The sequence below is a fragment of the Mirounga angustirostris genome, unplaced genomic scaffold (assembly GCF_029215605.1).
Source record: "Mirounga angustirostris isolate CCGP_5_RB_7025 unplaced genomic scaffold, mMirAng1.0.hap1 SCAF_8, whole genome shotgun sequence".
Taxonomy (NCBI): domain Eukaryota; kingdom Metazoa; phylum Chordata; class Mammalia; order Carnivora; family Phocidae; genus Mirounga; species Mirounga angustirostris.
In genome coordinates this window covers 70,590,883-70,608,250 of record NW_026991716.1, presented here as the reverse complement: position 1 = coordinate 70,608,250, position 17,368 = coordinate 70,590,883, and the positions used below count along the sequence as shown (strand labels likewise).

Here is a 17,368-nt window from a genome sequence, read left to right as displayed (position 1 = left end):
TATGTGCAGATAGGTGGTAGTTGAAAACTGGTCAGATTTTGGAGGCATTTTATGACAAACTAAGGAATTTGAATTTTATTCTGAAGGCTATGGTAGTTGATGGATATATAATTTTTTTGAGGGAGAGATGGGGGAGGGGCAGAGGGAGAGGGAGAGAGAGAATCCCAAGCCGACTCCACGGCCAGCATGAAGATTGACAACGGGGTTTGATCTCACCCTGAGATCATGACCTGAGCTGAAATCAAGAGTCAGACACTCCACCAGCTGAGCCACCCATGCACCCTAGTTGATGGATATTTAAGGCGTATGATGTGAGTGGATAAAATTTATGTTTTTAGAAAGACCACTCTGTCTAGTGGCATAGAGGATTAGAGATATACAAAATATGACAGAGATACTGTTATCACATGGATTCGTTTCATTTATATCAGTAATCCAATGCACATGCCATTCATGTGCATTAGGACGTTATAATCCAGTAAAATACTACAATACATTTCATCTCTCTGCATTATGTGAGCTGTTTGAAAGTAAAGGTTAGGGGCGCCTGGATGGCTCAGTCGTTAAGCATCTGCCTCGGTTCAGGTCACGATTCCAGGGTCCCGGGGTCAAGCCCCTATCAGGCTCTCTGCTCAGCAGGAAGCCTGCTTCTCCCTCTCCCACTCCCGCTGCTTGTATTCCCTTTCTCCCTGTCTTTCTCTCTGTCAAATAAATAAATAAAATCTTTAAAAAAAAAGAAAAAGAAAGTAAAGGTTATGTAGTTTTTCTAAAATTTTTTGTTTAATTTGAAAATCTTTTACTGAAAAGATGAAGAAAAATGAAAATCTGTATTCCCTTCTTTCAGATTTACTGTTAACCTCTTACCACATTTACTTTTTCATACAGACTTTCTGTTGCATGCTCTCTTCCCTCATCCTCCAAACATTCTATATATTTTTTATAGATCCACTTGGAAGTTGTAGGCATGACATTTTAATGTGAATTAATATTAATATGAATCTCCTAAGAATAAGGATATTCTTCTACATAACCACAGTATCGTTATCACATCTACAATATCATCACATCTAAGACATTAATTCACTAATATTATCTAGTATTATAGTCTCTATCCATATTTCCCTGATTGTCCAAGAATGTTTTTATAGGCTTTTGTGTTTTAACCTTAAAAAAGACCTAGTATCCTATGAAGATAGACATTACCTTTGTTTATTAATGTCTCCTTAGTCTCTTTTAACTAGAGTAGCACCTTTCACACCTTTTTGTTTTGTTTCCAAAAGTTCAGGCCAGTGGTATAGACTGTTCCACATTTATCTGATTAGATCCAGATTAAACTATCTAAATTTTAGTAGTTTCTTGCAGTGAAAATATGGAAATGTGACCATAAAATAATGAGACTACAGTATGGCTTTAAGAAATTTTATGTGTGTCTATAGCAGTAAGACAAACAGGTGCAATTTCTGTCAGCAGTATTTTCATACAAGTGCACACTGTTTGTGTCCCTGTTGGAGGGGGGAGTTGTCTGTCATTCAGGGTAAAGAATGTCTTTTTATGTTTAACACAATCTACAAATTAGGTACTTGATGTGTTTGGTAATGCTCAAAGGATAAATCATGTCAAGAATAGTTACTTTAGATAATACAAAGATATATAAAAGATAATATACCTAAATTGATTGATGAAGCACTAAAGATAGGTCTTTCACATTTACTACACCTCTTGATTCCTGTTTTAGGATCTTTCAAAATTTAAAATTCTGTGATTTTGTGTTCTCTGTGTTACATGAGTTACCTCTAGTCCTTAGAAGGACACATGGAAAGATGAATAAACGGATAGACAGTCATGAAACTAGTGATTTCCCAGTCGCCTAAAAGACTTAGGGAAAAAGCAAATATTTGGTTTTATTTATTTATTTGAGAGACCATGAGTGGGGATGGGGGAGCGTGAAACAGAGGGAGAAGAACAAACAGACTCTATGCTGAGCACGGAGCCTGACGTGGGGCTGGATATGAGGACCCTGAGATCATGACCTGAGCTGAAACTGAGAGTCTTACGGCTTGACCAACTGAGCCACCCAGGCACCCTTATTTGGTTTGCTTTAAGTAGTGGTATTATTAGCACATGTGTTAGAATCTTAGCATTTCATAGCTGGAAGAGACAATAATGAGCTAGTTTATGTCTCTTCTTTTAAACCTGAGGAAACAAGCTCAGAAAACTTCAGTGATTTGAGGTAGTGCCAGACAGAAATAGAATTTATTTTTTCAATTCCAGTTCTGTGTTCTTTGTGCTGTACCACTCTTTTTGTGGCCAAAGCAGATAATGATTTAAAGGTCAAATTTAAACTGGGGACCAAAAAGACCTGTTTTGGAAGTAAATTTATTTTTGTTGATCCTTAACATTAGACAAAAGACATTCTGTGAAAATGATTTATACTAAAAATAATTGTTGGCCACTTTAAAGATTGTCTTTATTCATTAGATTTATTTCTAATTGACTTTTGGGAGCATTCTGGCATTAAATATACTTAGATAAAAATTTGCTGGGTGCCTGGGTGGCAGAGTCCGTTAAGCATCTGATTCTTAGTTTCCGCTCAGGTTGTGATCTTGGGATCATGAGATCCAGCCCTGCGTCCTGCTCCATGCTCAGTGTGGAGTCTGCTTGGGATTCTCTCCCTGTGCTCCTCCCGCTCATGTTCTCACTCTTTCTAAAATGAATAAATAAATCTTCAAAAAAAAATTTGCTGCTCTTAAAAATATTTAAAAGATTGCGGGGGTGCTGAATGTTGTTCCCAAACTATTTTAGCAGTGACAGCAACAAAAGAGGCATATATCTTGTCAAAGTGATTTACTTTAAAGAAAACACACTTCTTTATATGAGAGATGGTATTTTTTTTTATTTTTAAGTCATTTGTAAAACTTTTAGTTACAGCTCATATATGTGGGGGTTTTTTGCTACCTCATTTAGATTCTACTAAAATTGAAATATGTGAAAATAAACACATGAACTTAAAAGTTTATTGTTTTCTCTATATTTGAAATGATTCTGATGTACTAATGAATATGGATACCAGGTATGGCAGGGAGACAGGTATTTAGGTTGCCTAGGAGAAGAAATGGTATGTACATTTCTAACAACCCTTTTGCTTTAGGTGGTAAGCTAATTAAAATAGCTTTCAATCCACAGATTTTTTTTTTTTTTTGCAGAAGTATAAACCCTCACACAGGCCACAGTTGGCTTTAGCATAGCCTCTGCTACTGGGCCAGTCTGTTGACTGGAGTAGAAAGGCTATAATGTTAATCCCACACAGAATGGGGCCAGTCCCCCTGTGCATGGGTGCAGAGAACTTGGTACAGAGAGATGAGAAAGGGGAGGGTCTGAAGTTTTTTAATTTTTTCTTTTTTATGGAGAGGAAGTTCTGAATCACTTCTTAAAGCAGATCCAAAGAAGTGTCTTCCTTAGGTTCATTGCATAATTGCTGTGTAATCGAAATGGCTAAAACTGTTGTTTTAAAGTCTCCTCCATTTCATTTTTTTACTTTGATTTTTTCATCAGTTAACTTGAATTGTCAAGATTTGATACAGTCAGTATAATATAAATGTTTTTAAGTCTCTGGATAAATGGAAGTTTTTAGCTCTATTTAGTTCACTGAATGTAATACACATGTTTAATGTATATGTGTTTAAATATTTTTAAAAATTTTACCTTTCAGGACTGTTAAAGTCTGGTAAGACCAATTCTGTGGAATCTCTTCCAGAACTGTTGACATCAGACTCTGAAGGAAGCTATGCAGGAGTGGGTAGTCCTAGAGATTTACAGTCCCCTGATTTCACAGCAGGATTTCAGTCAGATAAACTTGAGGTTTGTTTTTATTTATTAATGAACTGTTTTCTTCAAATTTTAGATCTATAGACAATTTATCTTTAGTTTTTTATTTTTTTTTTGCTCTAACTTTAAAATACTCTCCTGGCTGGTTTATAAAAAAAATATAATAATATGTGTAGTATTAGTTTTCTCAAATTTGCATTATGTTTCTAGTTTTAAAGATTTTAATGGCAGTTTGAGCCTTTTATGACATATTTCTAATCCTCTTTCTGCAATTGAAATATAATGGTGATGTAAAATATAGCAACACTGTATAGACATATGGAGAAATATATTTATAGCTAAATTACTTGAAATTTATTTTGCAAAATGTCAGTTAACACCAGCTAAAAACTGTCAAAGGAAACTGATTTTGAAAGTAAGCCTAACTTCAAATTCTGCATAGTCTCTTTCCTCTATCATGTTACTAGGAGCAATACAATCTAGAATGGAGTTCTCCTATTCTAGCACAATTGACATTAAGCTACAGAATTTCTAGTCTGGTTAAACTCTGGGGAGGCCATTTTTTAGACATGTCTTATTCCATAATTGTTAATCTATAGGAAAGGAAAGTGTCTAACTTATTAGATACTGTCATTTTTCTCTAACTCCTAGTCCTCCACAGAACTATTAGAACTTTGAGAAATTCATGAGACAATGGAAAATTTACCCATTCTTCTTGGTCTTCTAGGCCTCAAGGATTTTTTTTAATGCGGTTCTATAAAATTTATTTTTATTATTTTTTTTATGTAGGATAGAAATTTGGGGGCAATTCATATTAGCCTCAGGTGGGTGTAGAAGACAACTGAGGTTAAAAAGGAAGATTAAGGGCATGCTGTGAATGTCTGGCAATAAGAATCTATCCTGGCTATGGAAATAGCCATTTTAATAACTTCTTTGATCTATTGTAATGGCAATTGTTTTAGGGTTCCTTTTGAACTGTCAATATTATTTAACTTTAATTTTATTCAGAGTGAATTATATGACATTAAAACAAAAAGTCTGGCATAAACAAAAGTCATGGACATTAATTTTAAAGTTATTGATTCATATCTCATTTGAACAACTTTATTAACATTTTTAATACTCATGTTAATAGGGATTTAATATGCAAACTTATTCCCCTAAAAATTATTCCCGAAGTTCATGATAATTGGGTTATAAGTTCTGAGAATTGGTTAAGGCACTAAACTAGAAAAATGCTGGATGATTATTGTTATAAGATTTTATGCTTTAATATATTTAACCAATGTTAAGTACCAACTATACGTCAGCTACTATGCCAGGTGCCTATTACTCATTTTTTAATTTTTTCTTTTTTTTTTTTTAATCTCCAGGGGAAAATTAAACCATATGTTAATGGTACACCTCCTACATATTCTAGGGAAGATTTAAAACCATGGGAAAAATCACCAGTACTTAACATATCTGTTCCACAGACCATTCCCAGTAACAGAATTGATACTACAAGCTCTTCCACTTGGGTTGCTGGCTCTTTCAGGTAGGATTTTCATTTTGTTCTGTACCTATTCGAGAAATATTATTCATTTTCAGTCCAATGGAAATTTTTAATGAAGCACATTTAAAAAGTATTAATGTAAATTTCTAATACATAGAAAATTACCTAAATGCATACAGATTAGTAGCCAGCTAAAATAAGCACTTTTTTTCCCCAGACAGAATTTAGTTCCCTTTGTACTGTCATTTGTGAAAATTGGTAAATACTATATAACACACACATACCTATATCTAGATATGTATTGACTTAATAGCTATTTTTTTGATGGTATATATTAATTAAAACTCCCATTCAGGAAGACTATTTTGTCAGTTGTAAGCTTACTTTTTGTTTTTAGCACATTAAAGGGTATTTAAGATTTCACAAAATGTATTGTTATTCAGTTATTTTTCAGAGGACATTCATTTAATGTTACACTGTGCTTTGATTTGCCTGTATTAAATCCATATTTTTCTTTTGTTTAGAAAAGTCCATTTTTAAGTGGAAGGAGTAGATATAATCAGAATGCAGTACTTTTAGAGTGTTTATTGAGCTTGTGTTTCATCTTTATATACCTACTATGGTTTATCATAGGCTAAAACTGCTGACTTACCAATTATATTTATGTAATTATTTATTTTGAAATGTGCTGTATTTTGCAAAGTTGGGAGACCAGATTATGATGTGCCAGTTTATGTTGCTTCATATTCTAAAAGTAGTTTAGAAATCCGTCTCAAATTTTTTGCCTTTTTAAGTCAACATGTTTGTGGGAATACTGAGAAGCATCTTCTAATCACTAGATTATTTTATTAAATGTGTTTTAAGAATAATTCGCTTGGTGTAAAGTCAGCAAAATAGATTGGCTATTTCTAAAGATTGTAGAATTTTTTTTCTCATTATTGTGTAACCCCCCAGGTAGGTTTCTAATATTATCGAGCACTCCCAAGCTTTACTGTTAAATTTTTGTTGTTAACATTAGACAGTAGTAAGAATTTTGTTAAAAATAGAATATAATTTGCAAGTTCTATTCATCTTAAAGGATAAAAATTTAAGCAGAACTTTGATTACTTCTGCCTGAGTTAGAAAAGAATCATTTTATTGCTTGGCTTTTTTTTTGAGAGCTTCAGTTATGACTTTGGATGCATTTTAGTTGTTTTATGTATATATAAAAGTAGCCTTCATTCAGAGTATCCTTTTTGAATTTGGCCATAGCTGACAAACCTTAAATTAGCCTCTCATTATCAATCTTATATATAGTTTACAGTTTCAGTGAAGTTTGGGGGTTGGACTTTATGGATCAATAACTGTGTTGTAAAGTACCTTTTATATGTATTTTAGTCTTGTCAGCCCTCCGGTCATGGATCTCAGAACCATCATGCAAATTGAAGAAAGCAGACAAAAATGTGGAGCTACACCAAAGACAAATTTGGGGTCGGTTAAAAAATCATAAAAAAGGAAAGATGGTGTTGTTTTATAGTTCTGTTCTAAAGAATTGGAAAGGCCTACTGGACTTTGTTTTTCTACATTTGATATTAAATTCAAATTATAAGCTCTTTCCTTGGTACTCTAGCCTTCCTAACATTTCTTAAATATATGCTAAAGATTGAGTTGGGTTGGTAGTCCAGCTCTTGTGGAATATGGTGTTGTCAGAAATTGGCCTCTAAAATGATCATTGTGGACTATTTCTGATGCAAGTGTCATGTAAATATATTAGGCTCATTTGTAGCTATTATTTGATCATTGATAGTGTAAACTGTTATTGTCACTGTTGAATCTTGTGGCCATTTTGATCCAAAGTAGTAAAATCATATCAAATAAACAGCAATATAATTACCTGTAACCTTCATTAGAAATTAATGCTAATTCATTTAATTTCTAGCAAAATGATTTCTCATGGCGTTAAACTTTCTCAGAAGCAACGAAAAATGATTGCAATGACTACCAAAGAAAACAATTCAGGAACGAATAGCATGGAAACAGCTTTAACTGCTCCTTCAAAAACTCCAAAACCAGCGAATGCATGGTATGCTTTAAATTTTATTAAAATAAACAGAGATCTGTGCATTAGCTTTTAAGGTAGTTCTTGGCTTCTGGGTCCCCCTCCCATCTTTTCAAATATTTCATTCCTCTCTTCGCTTTTAAGTTAAAAACTAGACCTTGTGAAGTAATTTTTTTTTTATTTTGACATTTACATCATGGTTTCCAAAATTTTTTGTACATAGATACAATTTCTTCTTGGTAGTCTTTCCTTTTTTTTCTTCTTTTAAAGATTTTTATTTGGGAAAGAGTGAGAGAGCACAAGCCAGGGGAGGGGCAGAGGGAGAAGCAGACTTCACTGAACAGGGAGCCTGATGTGGGGCTTGATCATACCTGAGCCGAAGGCAGATGCTTAACCAACTGAGCCACCAAGGCGCCCCACTTCTTGGATTCTAATTAGTGTGTATTGCTAAAGTAATTTAAGCAAACAGTCTTTTTTTTTTTTTTTTTTACCACCTTACTTTGTCCTTTTGGATACATCATTAATATGTTGTTATAATCATGGCTTTCATTGTCACTTTTAAGCAGGGGTATTTACTTGCTGTAAGTTTTCTCCATTAGATTTTACCTAAAATGGCAGCATTAATAGGAACAATCTCTAAAAAGGTCACCTAGCAATTTGAGGTATATAAAATAGGTTGTACTTCCTGCTTCCCTTCTAGCCTCCCTTTTCTTTGTAGTTTATATCATAATAACTAAAAAGCAATTCTAGAGGAAAAGTATATGGATAGTGTGAAGGGCAAGAAAGAGATTCATTGAACTCCATTTTCTCAGAAGGACTGAAGAGGGTCTTGGAGGCTACCCTTTGTTGGAGGGAATCCTTTCATTGCTTCTTTTATTATTATTATTTTTCTTTTTTTTTGAGGGTGGGGAGGGGCAGAAGGAGAGGGAGAAAGAAATTTTTTTTTTTTTTTTAAGGATTATATTTATTTGAGAGAGAGAGAGAGAGCACATGAGAGGAGGGAGGGTCAGAGGGAGAAGCAGACTCATGCGGGACTCGATCCAGGGACTCCAGGATCATGACCTGAGCCGAAGGCAGTCGCTTAACCAACTGAGCCACCAGGCGCCCGGGAGAAAGAGAATCTTAAGCTCCAGACACAGGACTCAATCTCATAACCCTGAGATCATGACCTGAGCTGAAATCAAAAGTTGGATGCTTACCCCAGTGAGCCACCCAGGTGCCCCCCCCCTTATTGCTTCTAATGCCACATTTCCTACTTGTAAGAGAATAGTTTTCCCAATTAAAATGTAAATTATTTTGAAGCTAGTGGCAACTCATTTTGAGTGCTGAGGGGACTAAATTAATGTCTGTCAGAGCTACTTGTCACAGAAAACAAAGTAGAGGTGGGAAAACCCAGATAAAAAAGATAAAATTTGAGAGAATTAGTTTAGTAGAATGTTTTAATTCATCAGTATTTGTTGCATACCTTGTATATATGAGATAGTGTTTGGTAGACTGATTTGGTCATTGCCTCTGTAGGGTTTGTGAGATAGCTGTTTCAACATTAAATTGTGTTTTCCCTAAAGAAAAGTATGGAGGAGACACAAAAAAGTTCTTGGATCAGCTCTCAAGATGCTAAATATACTGCAATTTCAGAGAATTAACAAGCCTATGAGGAAGCTTTGGGCTTAGTAGTATAGTTTTAGCCATGCCATTAATCAGTTTCATTATTTAAAAACAAAAAGTAGAGGAGGATCCCAGGGAAGAAGGTGGATTAGGAGGACTCTAAGCTCACTTTGTCCCATGATGCAACACACACATCATTGTAAATAACCCAGAAAATTATCCAGAGACTGGCAGAACAAACTCTACAACTAAATTTAGAGAAGAGGCCACATCAAAGAGTGTAAGAAAGCCAGAGATAATGGGGAGCTTAAATGGACTTCACTGGAGGGAGGGACTTGAGGGTGCAGAGAGGGGAGACAGACTGTCACACCAAGGAGCCTGCATGGGGAAAACGAATCCCCATAACATTTGGCTTTGAAAACTAGAGGGATGGAATTTTGTAAGTTCTTACAACCACCAAGACTTAAAACATGGAGTTTTAAAAATCAGCGGGCTTGGTTCTGGGAGAGCCTTTAGGGCTATAGGAAAAAGAGTATGTGTACTTAAAGAGACAGCACAACAAACAGCCCACTGACCTACAGCATAGAAACAGCAGTTTGAAAAACCCCTGGAGCATATGGAAGGGAGAATAATTTACTAATCTCAGAGCATATTCCAGAGGGACAGAGATCATTGGGAGACTCCTCCAGGAACAGAGGAGCTGGCAGGTGCCATTTCCCCAGCCCACTTCTGTGCCTCGGGGATCTGCCCCCTCCAGCCACGCTTGCCTTAGTCCGGCACTGCAGGTTTCCACCCCCCAAAAGACCAGCAAAGCCTTGCCAATACCACATCTCCTGACAGTGCACTTTGCAGGGCCTTTCTTGCAGAAGACCAGCAGGCACCTTGTTAAAACTGTGCATCCCACCCCTTCATGCATTGCAGACAGGCCCAGCTGGCCTTCCTTGTGTTGGAGGCACATCCCCCTAGCAGGGGACTGGCATGCAAAACTTGTAGGCACTGTGTGCCCTGTTCACTCACACTTGCAGATTGGCCCTGGCCAACTTTGGTCAGCGACAGCCCATCCCCTCTAGCAGAGGACTGGTATGCATTTGTTAAAACTGCACCCAGCCCACGTATTTTGTTGATCAGCCCAGATGGCCATGGTCCTTGCAGAGGCTCATCCCTTCTCCCAGAGGACCTACTGCATGCCCCACCCCTGATCATGTTGTAGATCCACCCCCACCAATACACTTTTGGCCGGAGCCCATTCAGACCAGGGCCACAAGCTTGGCATTGTGCAAGCAGCCCTGACAGGGGCCAACACCACTCCAAAGTGACTTCTACCCTAGGGAGAGGAAAAGATAACCACACAAACCAATTAAACTATAGCCCCAACAGTGGGCTAGGGGCAGACAGCTGGTCTGATAGCAGGCCCCTCCCACCAACAAAAGCATCTCAGGGGACAACACAGGGAAAGTGTAGTTTGGTGCTACTGCATCTCGGGCAAAAGCCTGGTTTGACTCAATTCAAGCCCAACATGGCCCCAGACTGGTCCAGTAGCACCACAGGGATCAAACATTGCTCACAGTAGGCAAAGTGAGGCACTGCAGATAACTGGACTGAAGCAAAAAGTAGTTGGGCCACAATAGCAGGGCACATGCAACACACATAGAAAACACCCCTGAAGCGCCACATTCTGGTAAACAGGTGACACTGCCGGGCACTACATGGCATCTTCTTCATAAGGTTACTTCTTTCAAGAGTAGATGTAGCCAACTTTTCCTGAGGCATAGAAACACAGAAAGCTAGATAAAATGAGAAAGAGGAATATGTTCCATATGAAAGAACCAAGACAAAACCATAGCAAGAGACCTAAGCAAAAGAGATAAATAATATGCCTGATAGAGAATTTAAAGTAATCATCATAATCATTGTACTTGAAAGAGTGGAGGACATCAGTGAGACCCTTAACAAAGAGATTAAAAAGAAGAACCAGTCAGAGATGAAGAACACAATAAATGAAATTAAAAATACACTAGATGGAATAAAGAGCAGATTAAAGGAAGCGGAACGAATCAGTGACCTGGAGGACAAAGTTACATAAAGTAATAAAGCTGAGCAGGTAAGAGAAAGAAAATTACGCAAAATGAGAACAAACTTAGGTAACTCCATGACTCCATCAAGCGTAATAACATTCACATTATAGGGATCCCTGAAGAATAGAGGGAAAACAGGCAGAAAATTTATGTGAAGAAATAACATCTGAAAACTTCCCAAATCTGGGGAAGGAAACAAATTCAGATCCAGTAGGTACAGAGAGCCCCCAACAAAATCAACTCAAGGAAGTCCATACCAAGACACATAGTAATAAAAATGGCAAAAAGCAGTGATAAAGAACTTTAAAAGCAGTAAGAAAAAAGAAGACAGTTACATACAAGGGAAACCCCATAAGGCTATCAGTGGATTTTTTAGCAGAAACTTTACAGGCCAGAAGGGATTGGCATGATACATTCAAAGTGCTGAAAGGAAAAGAACTGCAGCCAGGAATACTCTATCCAATAAGGCTTTCATTCAGAATAGGAGAGAGAAAAAGTTTCCCAAACACAAGTTAAAGAAGTTCATGACTACTAAACCAGCCCTACAAGAAATGTTAAAGGGGACTCTTTGAGTGGAAAGACCCTAAGTAAGAAAAGTAAGAAGCACAAAAGCAGTAAAAATAAGTGTACCTGTAAAAAAAAACAACAACAAAAAACAAACAGTGAAGGGACTCACAAAATAAAAGTATGTAAAGTAGGACACCATACACCTAAATTGTGATGGGAAGAGGAGTTAAATGGGTTCAACTTAAGTGACCATCAAGTTCATATAGACTGGTATATGCAGAAGATATATACAAACCTAATGGTAACCGCAAATTAAAAACCAGTAATAGACATTATATGTTAAAAAAAAAAAAGAAGCTAGCAGAAACGGAAAAATGAAGCGGGGGGGAGATCGGAGGGGGAGACGAACCATGAGAGACTATGGACTCAGAAACAAACTGAGAGTTTTAGAGGGGAGGGGGATGGGCTAGCCTGGTGATGGGTATTAAAGAGGGCACATACTGAATGGAGCACTAGGTGTTATATGCAAAAAATGAATCGTGGAACACTGCATCAAAAACTAATGATGTATGGTGATTAACATAAAATAAAAAAATAAAAAACAGTAATAGATATGCAAAAAAACAAAGAGAAAGGAATCCAAAAAATCACAGAAGAAAGCCAACTTATGGTGAAAGAAGAGAGCAATGGAAGAAAGAAACAGAAAACTATAAAAACAACCACAAAAGAAGTAACAAAAAGGCAATAAATACATACCTATCGAAAATCACTTTGAATGTAAATGTACTAAATGCTCCAATCAAAAGACATAGTGTGAAAGAATGGATTAAAAAAACAAGACCCATCCATATGCCTTTAAGAGACTCCATTTCAGACCTAAAGACACCCGCAGACTGAAAGTGAGGGGATGGAGACACATACAAATGAATGTGAATAGAAAGCCGGGGTAGGAATACTTAATACTGGACAAAATAGACTTTAAAACAAAGGTTGTAACAACAGACAAAGAAAGATGCTCTAGAGTCATAAAGGGGATGATCCAACAAGAGGATATAACAATTGTAAATATCTATGCACCCAACATTGGGACACTGAAATACATTAAACAGTTAATAGCAAACATAAAGGAACTACTCGATAGTAATACAATAATAGGGAACTTTAACACCCCACTTACATCAATCAGATCATCTAAACAAAATCAACCAGGAAACAGTGGCTTTGAATGACACGTTGGACCAGATGGATTTAATACATATATTCAGAACATTCCATTCTAAAATACACATTCTTTTCAAATGCACATGGGACATTTTCCAAAATAGATCACATATTAGACCACAAAACAGGTCTCAACAAACTCAGAAAGATTGAAGTCATACTATGCATTTTTTCTGACCACAATGCTATGAAACTAGGAATCAACCACAATAAAAAAATCTGGAGGGTGCCTGGGTGGCACAGTCAGATAAGTATCTGACTCTTGGTTTCGGTTCAGGTTATGATCTCAGGGTTGTGAGATCGAGCCCCATCTCGCTGAGGGCGGAGTCTGCTTAAGACTCTTCTCCCTCTGCCCCTCTCCCCTGCTTGTGTTCTCTCTCAAATCTTTAAAGAAAAAAAAAATCTGGAAAGAGGACAAATACATGGAGGTTAAATAATATGCTAGTAAACAATGAATGGGTTAACTCAAGAAATCAAAGAAGGCATCAAAAAACACATGGGGACAAATAAAAATGAAAACATAATGGTCCAAAATCTTTGGGCTGCAGCAGAAGCAGTTCTAAGAGAAGTTTATAGCAATACAGGCCTACGTTATGAAGCAAGAAATGTCTCAAACTACCTAACCTCACACCTGAAGGAGCTAGAAAGAGAAGAACAAACAAAACCCCAAACCTACTGTAGAAGGCAGGAAATAATAGAGATTAGAGCAGAAATAAATGATAAACTAAAAAACAATAGAACAGGTCAATGAAACCAGGAGCTGGTTCTTTGTAAAGATCAAAAAAATTAATAAATTTGTAGCCAGACTGATCCTCCCCATCCCCCCCAAAAGAGAGAGAGGACTCAAACAAAATCAAATGAAAGAGGAGGAATAACAACTGACACCACAGAAATACAAAGAATTGTAAGAGAATATTATGAAAGATTATATGCCAACAAATTAGACAACCTAAAAGAAATGGATAAATTCCTAGAAACGTATAACCTATCAAAACTGAATCAGGAAGAAATAGAATATATGAACTGATCGACTACTAGCAATGAAATTGAATCAGTAATCAAAAACTCCCAATGAAAAAGTCCAGAACCAGATGGCTTCACATGTGAATTCTACCAAATATTTAAAGAAGAGTTAATATCTATTCTTTTCAAACTTTTCCAAAAAAATAGAGGAGGAAGAAATCTCCAAATTCATTCTATGAGGCCAGCATTACCCTGATACCAAAATCAGATAAAGACAGAACCCCCCCCTCCAAAAAAAACCCCAAAAAACTTCAGGCCAGTATCTCTGATGAACAGAGATTCAAAAATCCTCAACAAAATATTGGCAAACTGAATCCCAACAATACAGTAAGAATATCATTCACCAAGATCAAGTGGGATTTATTCCTGGGATGCAAGGGTGGTTCAGTATTCACAAATCAATCAATGTGATACATTACATTAACAAGAGAAAGGAAAAAAAAAACCCATATGATCATTTCAGTAGATACAGAACAAGCATTTGACAAAGTACAACTACCATTCATAATAAAAACCCTCAACAAAGTAGATTTAGAGGGAACATACCTCAACTTAATGAAGTCCACATATGAAAAACCCACAGCTAACATCATACTCAATGATGAAAAACTGAGAGCTTTTCCCCTAAGATAAGGAACAAGACAAAGGTGTCCACTCTCACCATTTTCATTCAATATAGTACTGGAAGTCCTGGCTACAGCAATCAGATAAGAAAAAGAAATAAAAGGCATCCAAATTGGAAAAGTAAAACTGTCACTATTTGAGGACATGATACTATATATAGAAAACCCTAAAGACTCCACCAAAAACTATTAGAATAAATAAGTTACATACAAAATTAATATACAGAAATTTGTCACCTTTCTATACACTAATAATGAACTGTCAGAAAATTTAAGAACATGATACTCTCTACAATTGCATTGAAAAGAATAAAACACCTAGAAATAAATTTAACCAAGTAGGTGAAAGAACTGAAAACTATAACTGATGAAGTAAATTGAAGATAACACAAACAGAAAGGTACACCGTGCTTATGGATTGGAAGAATTAGTATTTTTATTTATTTATTTTTAAAGATTTTATTTATTTGACAGACACAGCAAGAGAGGGAACACAAGCAGGGGGAGTGCAAGAGGGAGAAGCAGGCTTCCCGCGGAGCAGGGAGCCCGATGGGGGGCTCGATCCTGGGACCCTGGGATCATGACCTGAGCCGAAGGCAGACGCTTAACAACTGAGCCACCCAGGCGCCCGAATTAGTATTTTTTAAATGTCCATATTACTAAGAATAATGTACAGATTCAGTGCTATCCCTATCAAAATAATAAGGGCATTTTTCACAGGACTAGAGCAAATACTCCTAAAAGTTTATATGAAACCACAAAATACCCTGAAGAGCCAAAGCAATCTTGAGAAAGAACAAAGATAGAGGTATCACACTCCCTGATTTCAAACTATTACAAAGCTATAATAATCAAAACAGTATGGTACTGGCACAAAAACAGACACATAGATGAATGTAACAGAATAGATTCCATAAATCTATGTTTATATGGTCAATCTTTGACAAAGGAGGCAAGAGCATATAATGGGGAAAGAACATGTTTCTTCAATAAATGGTATTGGGAAAACTGGGTCATTATACCACATACAAAAAAAGCCCTCAAAATGGGTTAAAAATTTAAATTTAAGACCAGAAATCATAAAACTACTAGAAGAAAACATAGGTGGTAAGCTCTTGGATATTGGCCTGAGCAACTTTTTTTTTTTTTTTTTTTTTTAAGATTTATTTGAGAGAGAGTGTGTGCACGCACACAAGTCAGGGGAGGGGCAAAGGGAGAGGGAGAGAATCTCAAGCAGACTCTGCTGCTCTGAGCACAGAGCCGAACACAGGGCTTAATCTTACGACCTTGAGATCATGACCTGAGCTGAAACCAAGAGTCAGACACTCAACCAACTGAGCCACCCAGGGACCCCTGAGCAACATATTTTTTTGAAATGTCTCCTCTGACAAGGGCATCAAAAGCAAAAATAAACAAATGAGACTACGTTAAACTAATAAGCCTTTGCAGAGTAAAGAAAACCAACAGAACAAAAAGGCAACCTACCAACTGGGAACAGATATTTGCAAATGATGTGATTGATAAGGATTTAATATCCAAATTATATAAAGAACTCATACAACTCAATGTCAAACAAAAAACCCCAACCCAATTTAAAAAATGGTCTGGGGACCCGAATATACATTTTTCCAAAGAAGACATAGAGGTAGCCAACAGACACATGAAAAGATGTTCAGCATCACTAATCATCTGAGAAATGCGAATTAAAACCACAATGAGCTATCACCACACACCTGTCAGAGTGGCTGTTGTCAAAAAGACAATAATAACGTGTTGGTGAGGATATAGAGAAAAGGGAACTCTCATGCACTTGGTGGAATGCCAAATGATGCAGCCATTATGAAAAACGGTATGGAGGTTTCTCACAAAATTAGAAATAGAGCTACCATATGATCCTGCAATTCTACTTCTGGTATTTATATGGAGAAAATGAAACACTAATTTGAAAAGATAAATATAGAATATGTTCATTGCAGCTTTATTTATAATAGCCACGATATAGATGCAACTAAGTACCATTGATGGATGAAAGGATAAAGATGTGGTATATATACATACAGTGGAATAGGAGCCATTAAAAAGAATGAAATATTAAAAAAAAAAAGTAAAAGAATGAAATCTTGCCATTTGCAGTAAGATCGATGAACCTAGACGGTATTATGCTAGGTGAAATAAGGAAGAGAAAGACAAATACTGTAGGATTTTCCTTATATGTAGAATCTGAAAAACAAATGAACAAAACAGAAACAGACTCATACATACAAAGAACAGTCTGGTAGTTACCAGAGGGGAGAAGGGGAAGGGGATTAAAAAGTCAGAAGAACACCCTTCTGGTCATAAAATAAATAAGACACATAGATATAACGTGTAGCATAGAGAATATAGTTAATAATGTGTAACAGCTTTGGGGACAGACGGTAGCTAGATTTATGGTGGGTGATCAATTCACAATGTATATAAATGTTGAGTCACTATGTTGCATACCTGAAACTAATATAATGTATGGCAGCTATACTTTAGTAAAATTAAAAAATACAAACTAATCAATAGTGGTTTTATGTATCTTAGGACACCAAGTAAATTTAATTATAATTTTATTCTGAATTATCAAAGTGAGTTGTAAAATTATTTATGTCCTTATGATTTCTTGGTAGTATTTTTGGTATCTGAAGGATCTTTAAAAGTGCATTTCTGCTAAATTCTCCTGCTATATATACTTCTATTTGTACTCATGAAACAGTGGGCTGAGGTAACTTAGTAAAATATATGTAGTGCCAGTGTGTATATAAAAATAATTATATATATATATAAAATAAGGATATAAAATATTTACTATACTTTGGTTATGGAAATTTTATGTTAATGGCACAAATCAAGGTATTTGTTAGAAATCTTTAAAACATGTTTATATAAAATGGTTGATGTTTGGAATTCATGAATTTTGACCCATATTTAG

At 36.1% G+C, this 17,368-nt stretch overlaps 1 protein-coding gene across 6 annotated transcripts in view; it reads left to right on the top strand.

Annotated features, from left to right (window-relative positions):
- IBTK (inhibitor of Bruton tyrosine kinase) overlaps positions 1 to 17,368 on the top strand; it is a 109,198-nt gene that overhangs the window by 69,352 nt on the left and 22,478 nt on the right. For all 6 annotated transcript variants that reach the window (XM_045867158.3, XM_045867155.3, XM_045867156.3 and 3 more), the window contains 4 exons: positions 3,710 to 3,858; positions 5,199 to 5,362; positions 6,698 to 6,790; positions 7,239 to 7,382. In XM_045867158.3, coding sequence (XP_045723114.1) covers positions 3,710 to 3,858; positions 5,199 to 5,362; positions 6,698 to 6,790; positions 7,239 to 7,382 — 550 coding nt within the window. The remainder of the gene's footprint in view (positions 1 to 3,709; positions 3,859 to 5,198; positions 5,363 to 6,697; positions 6,791 to 7,238; positions 7,383 to 17,368) is intronic.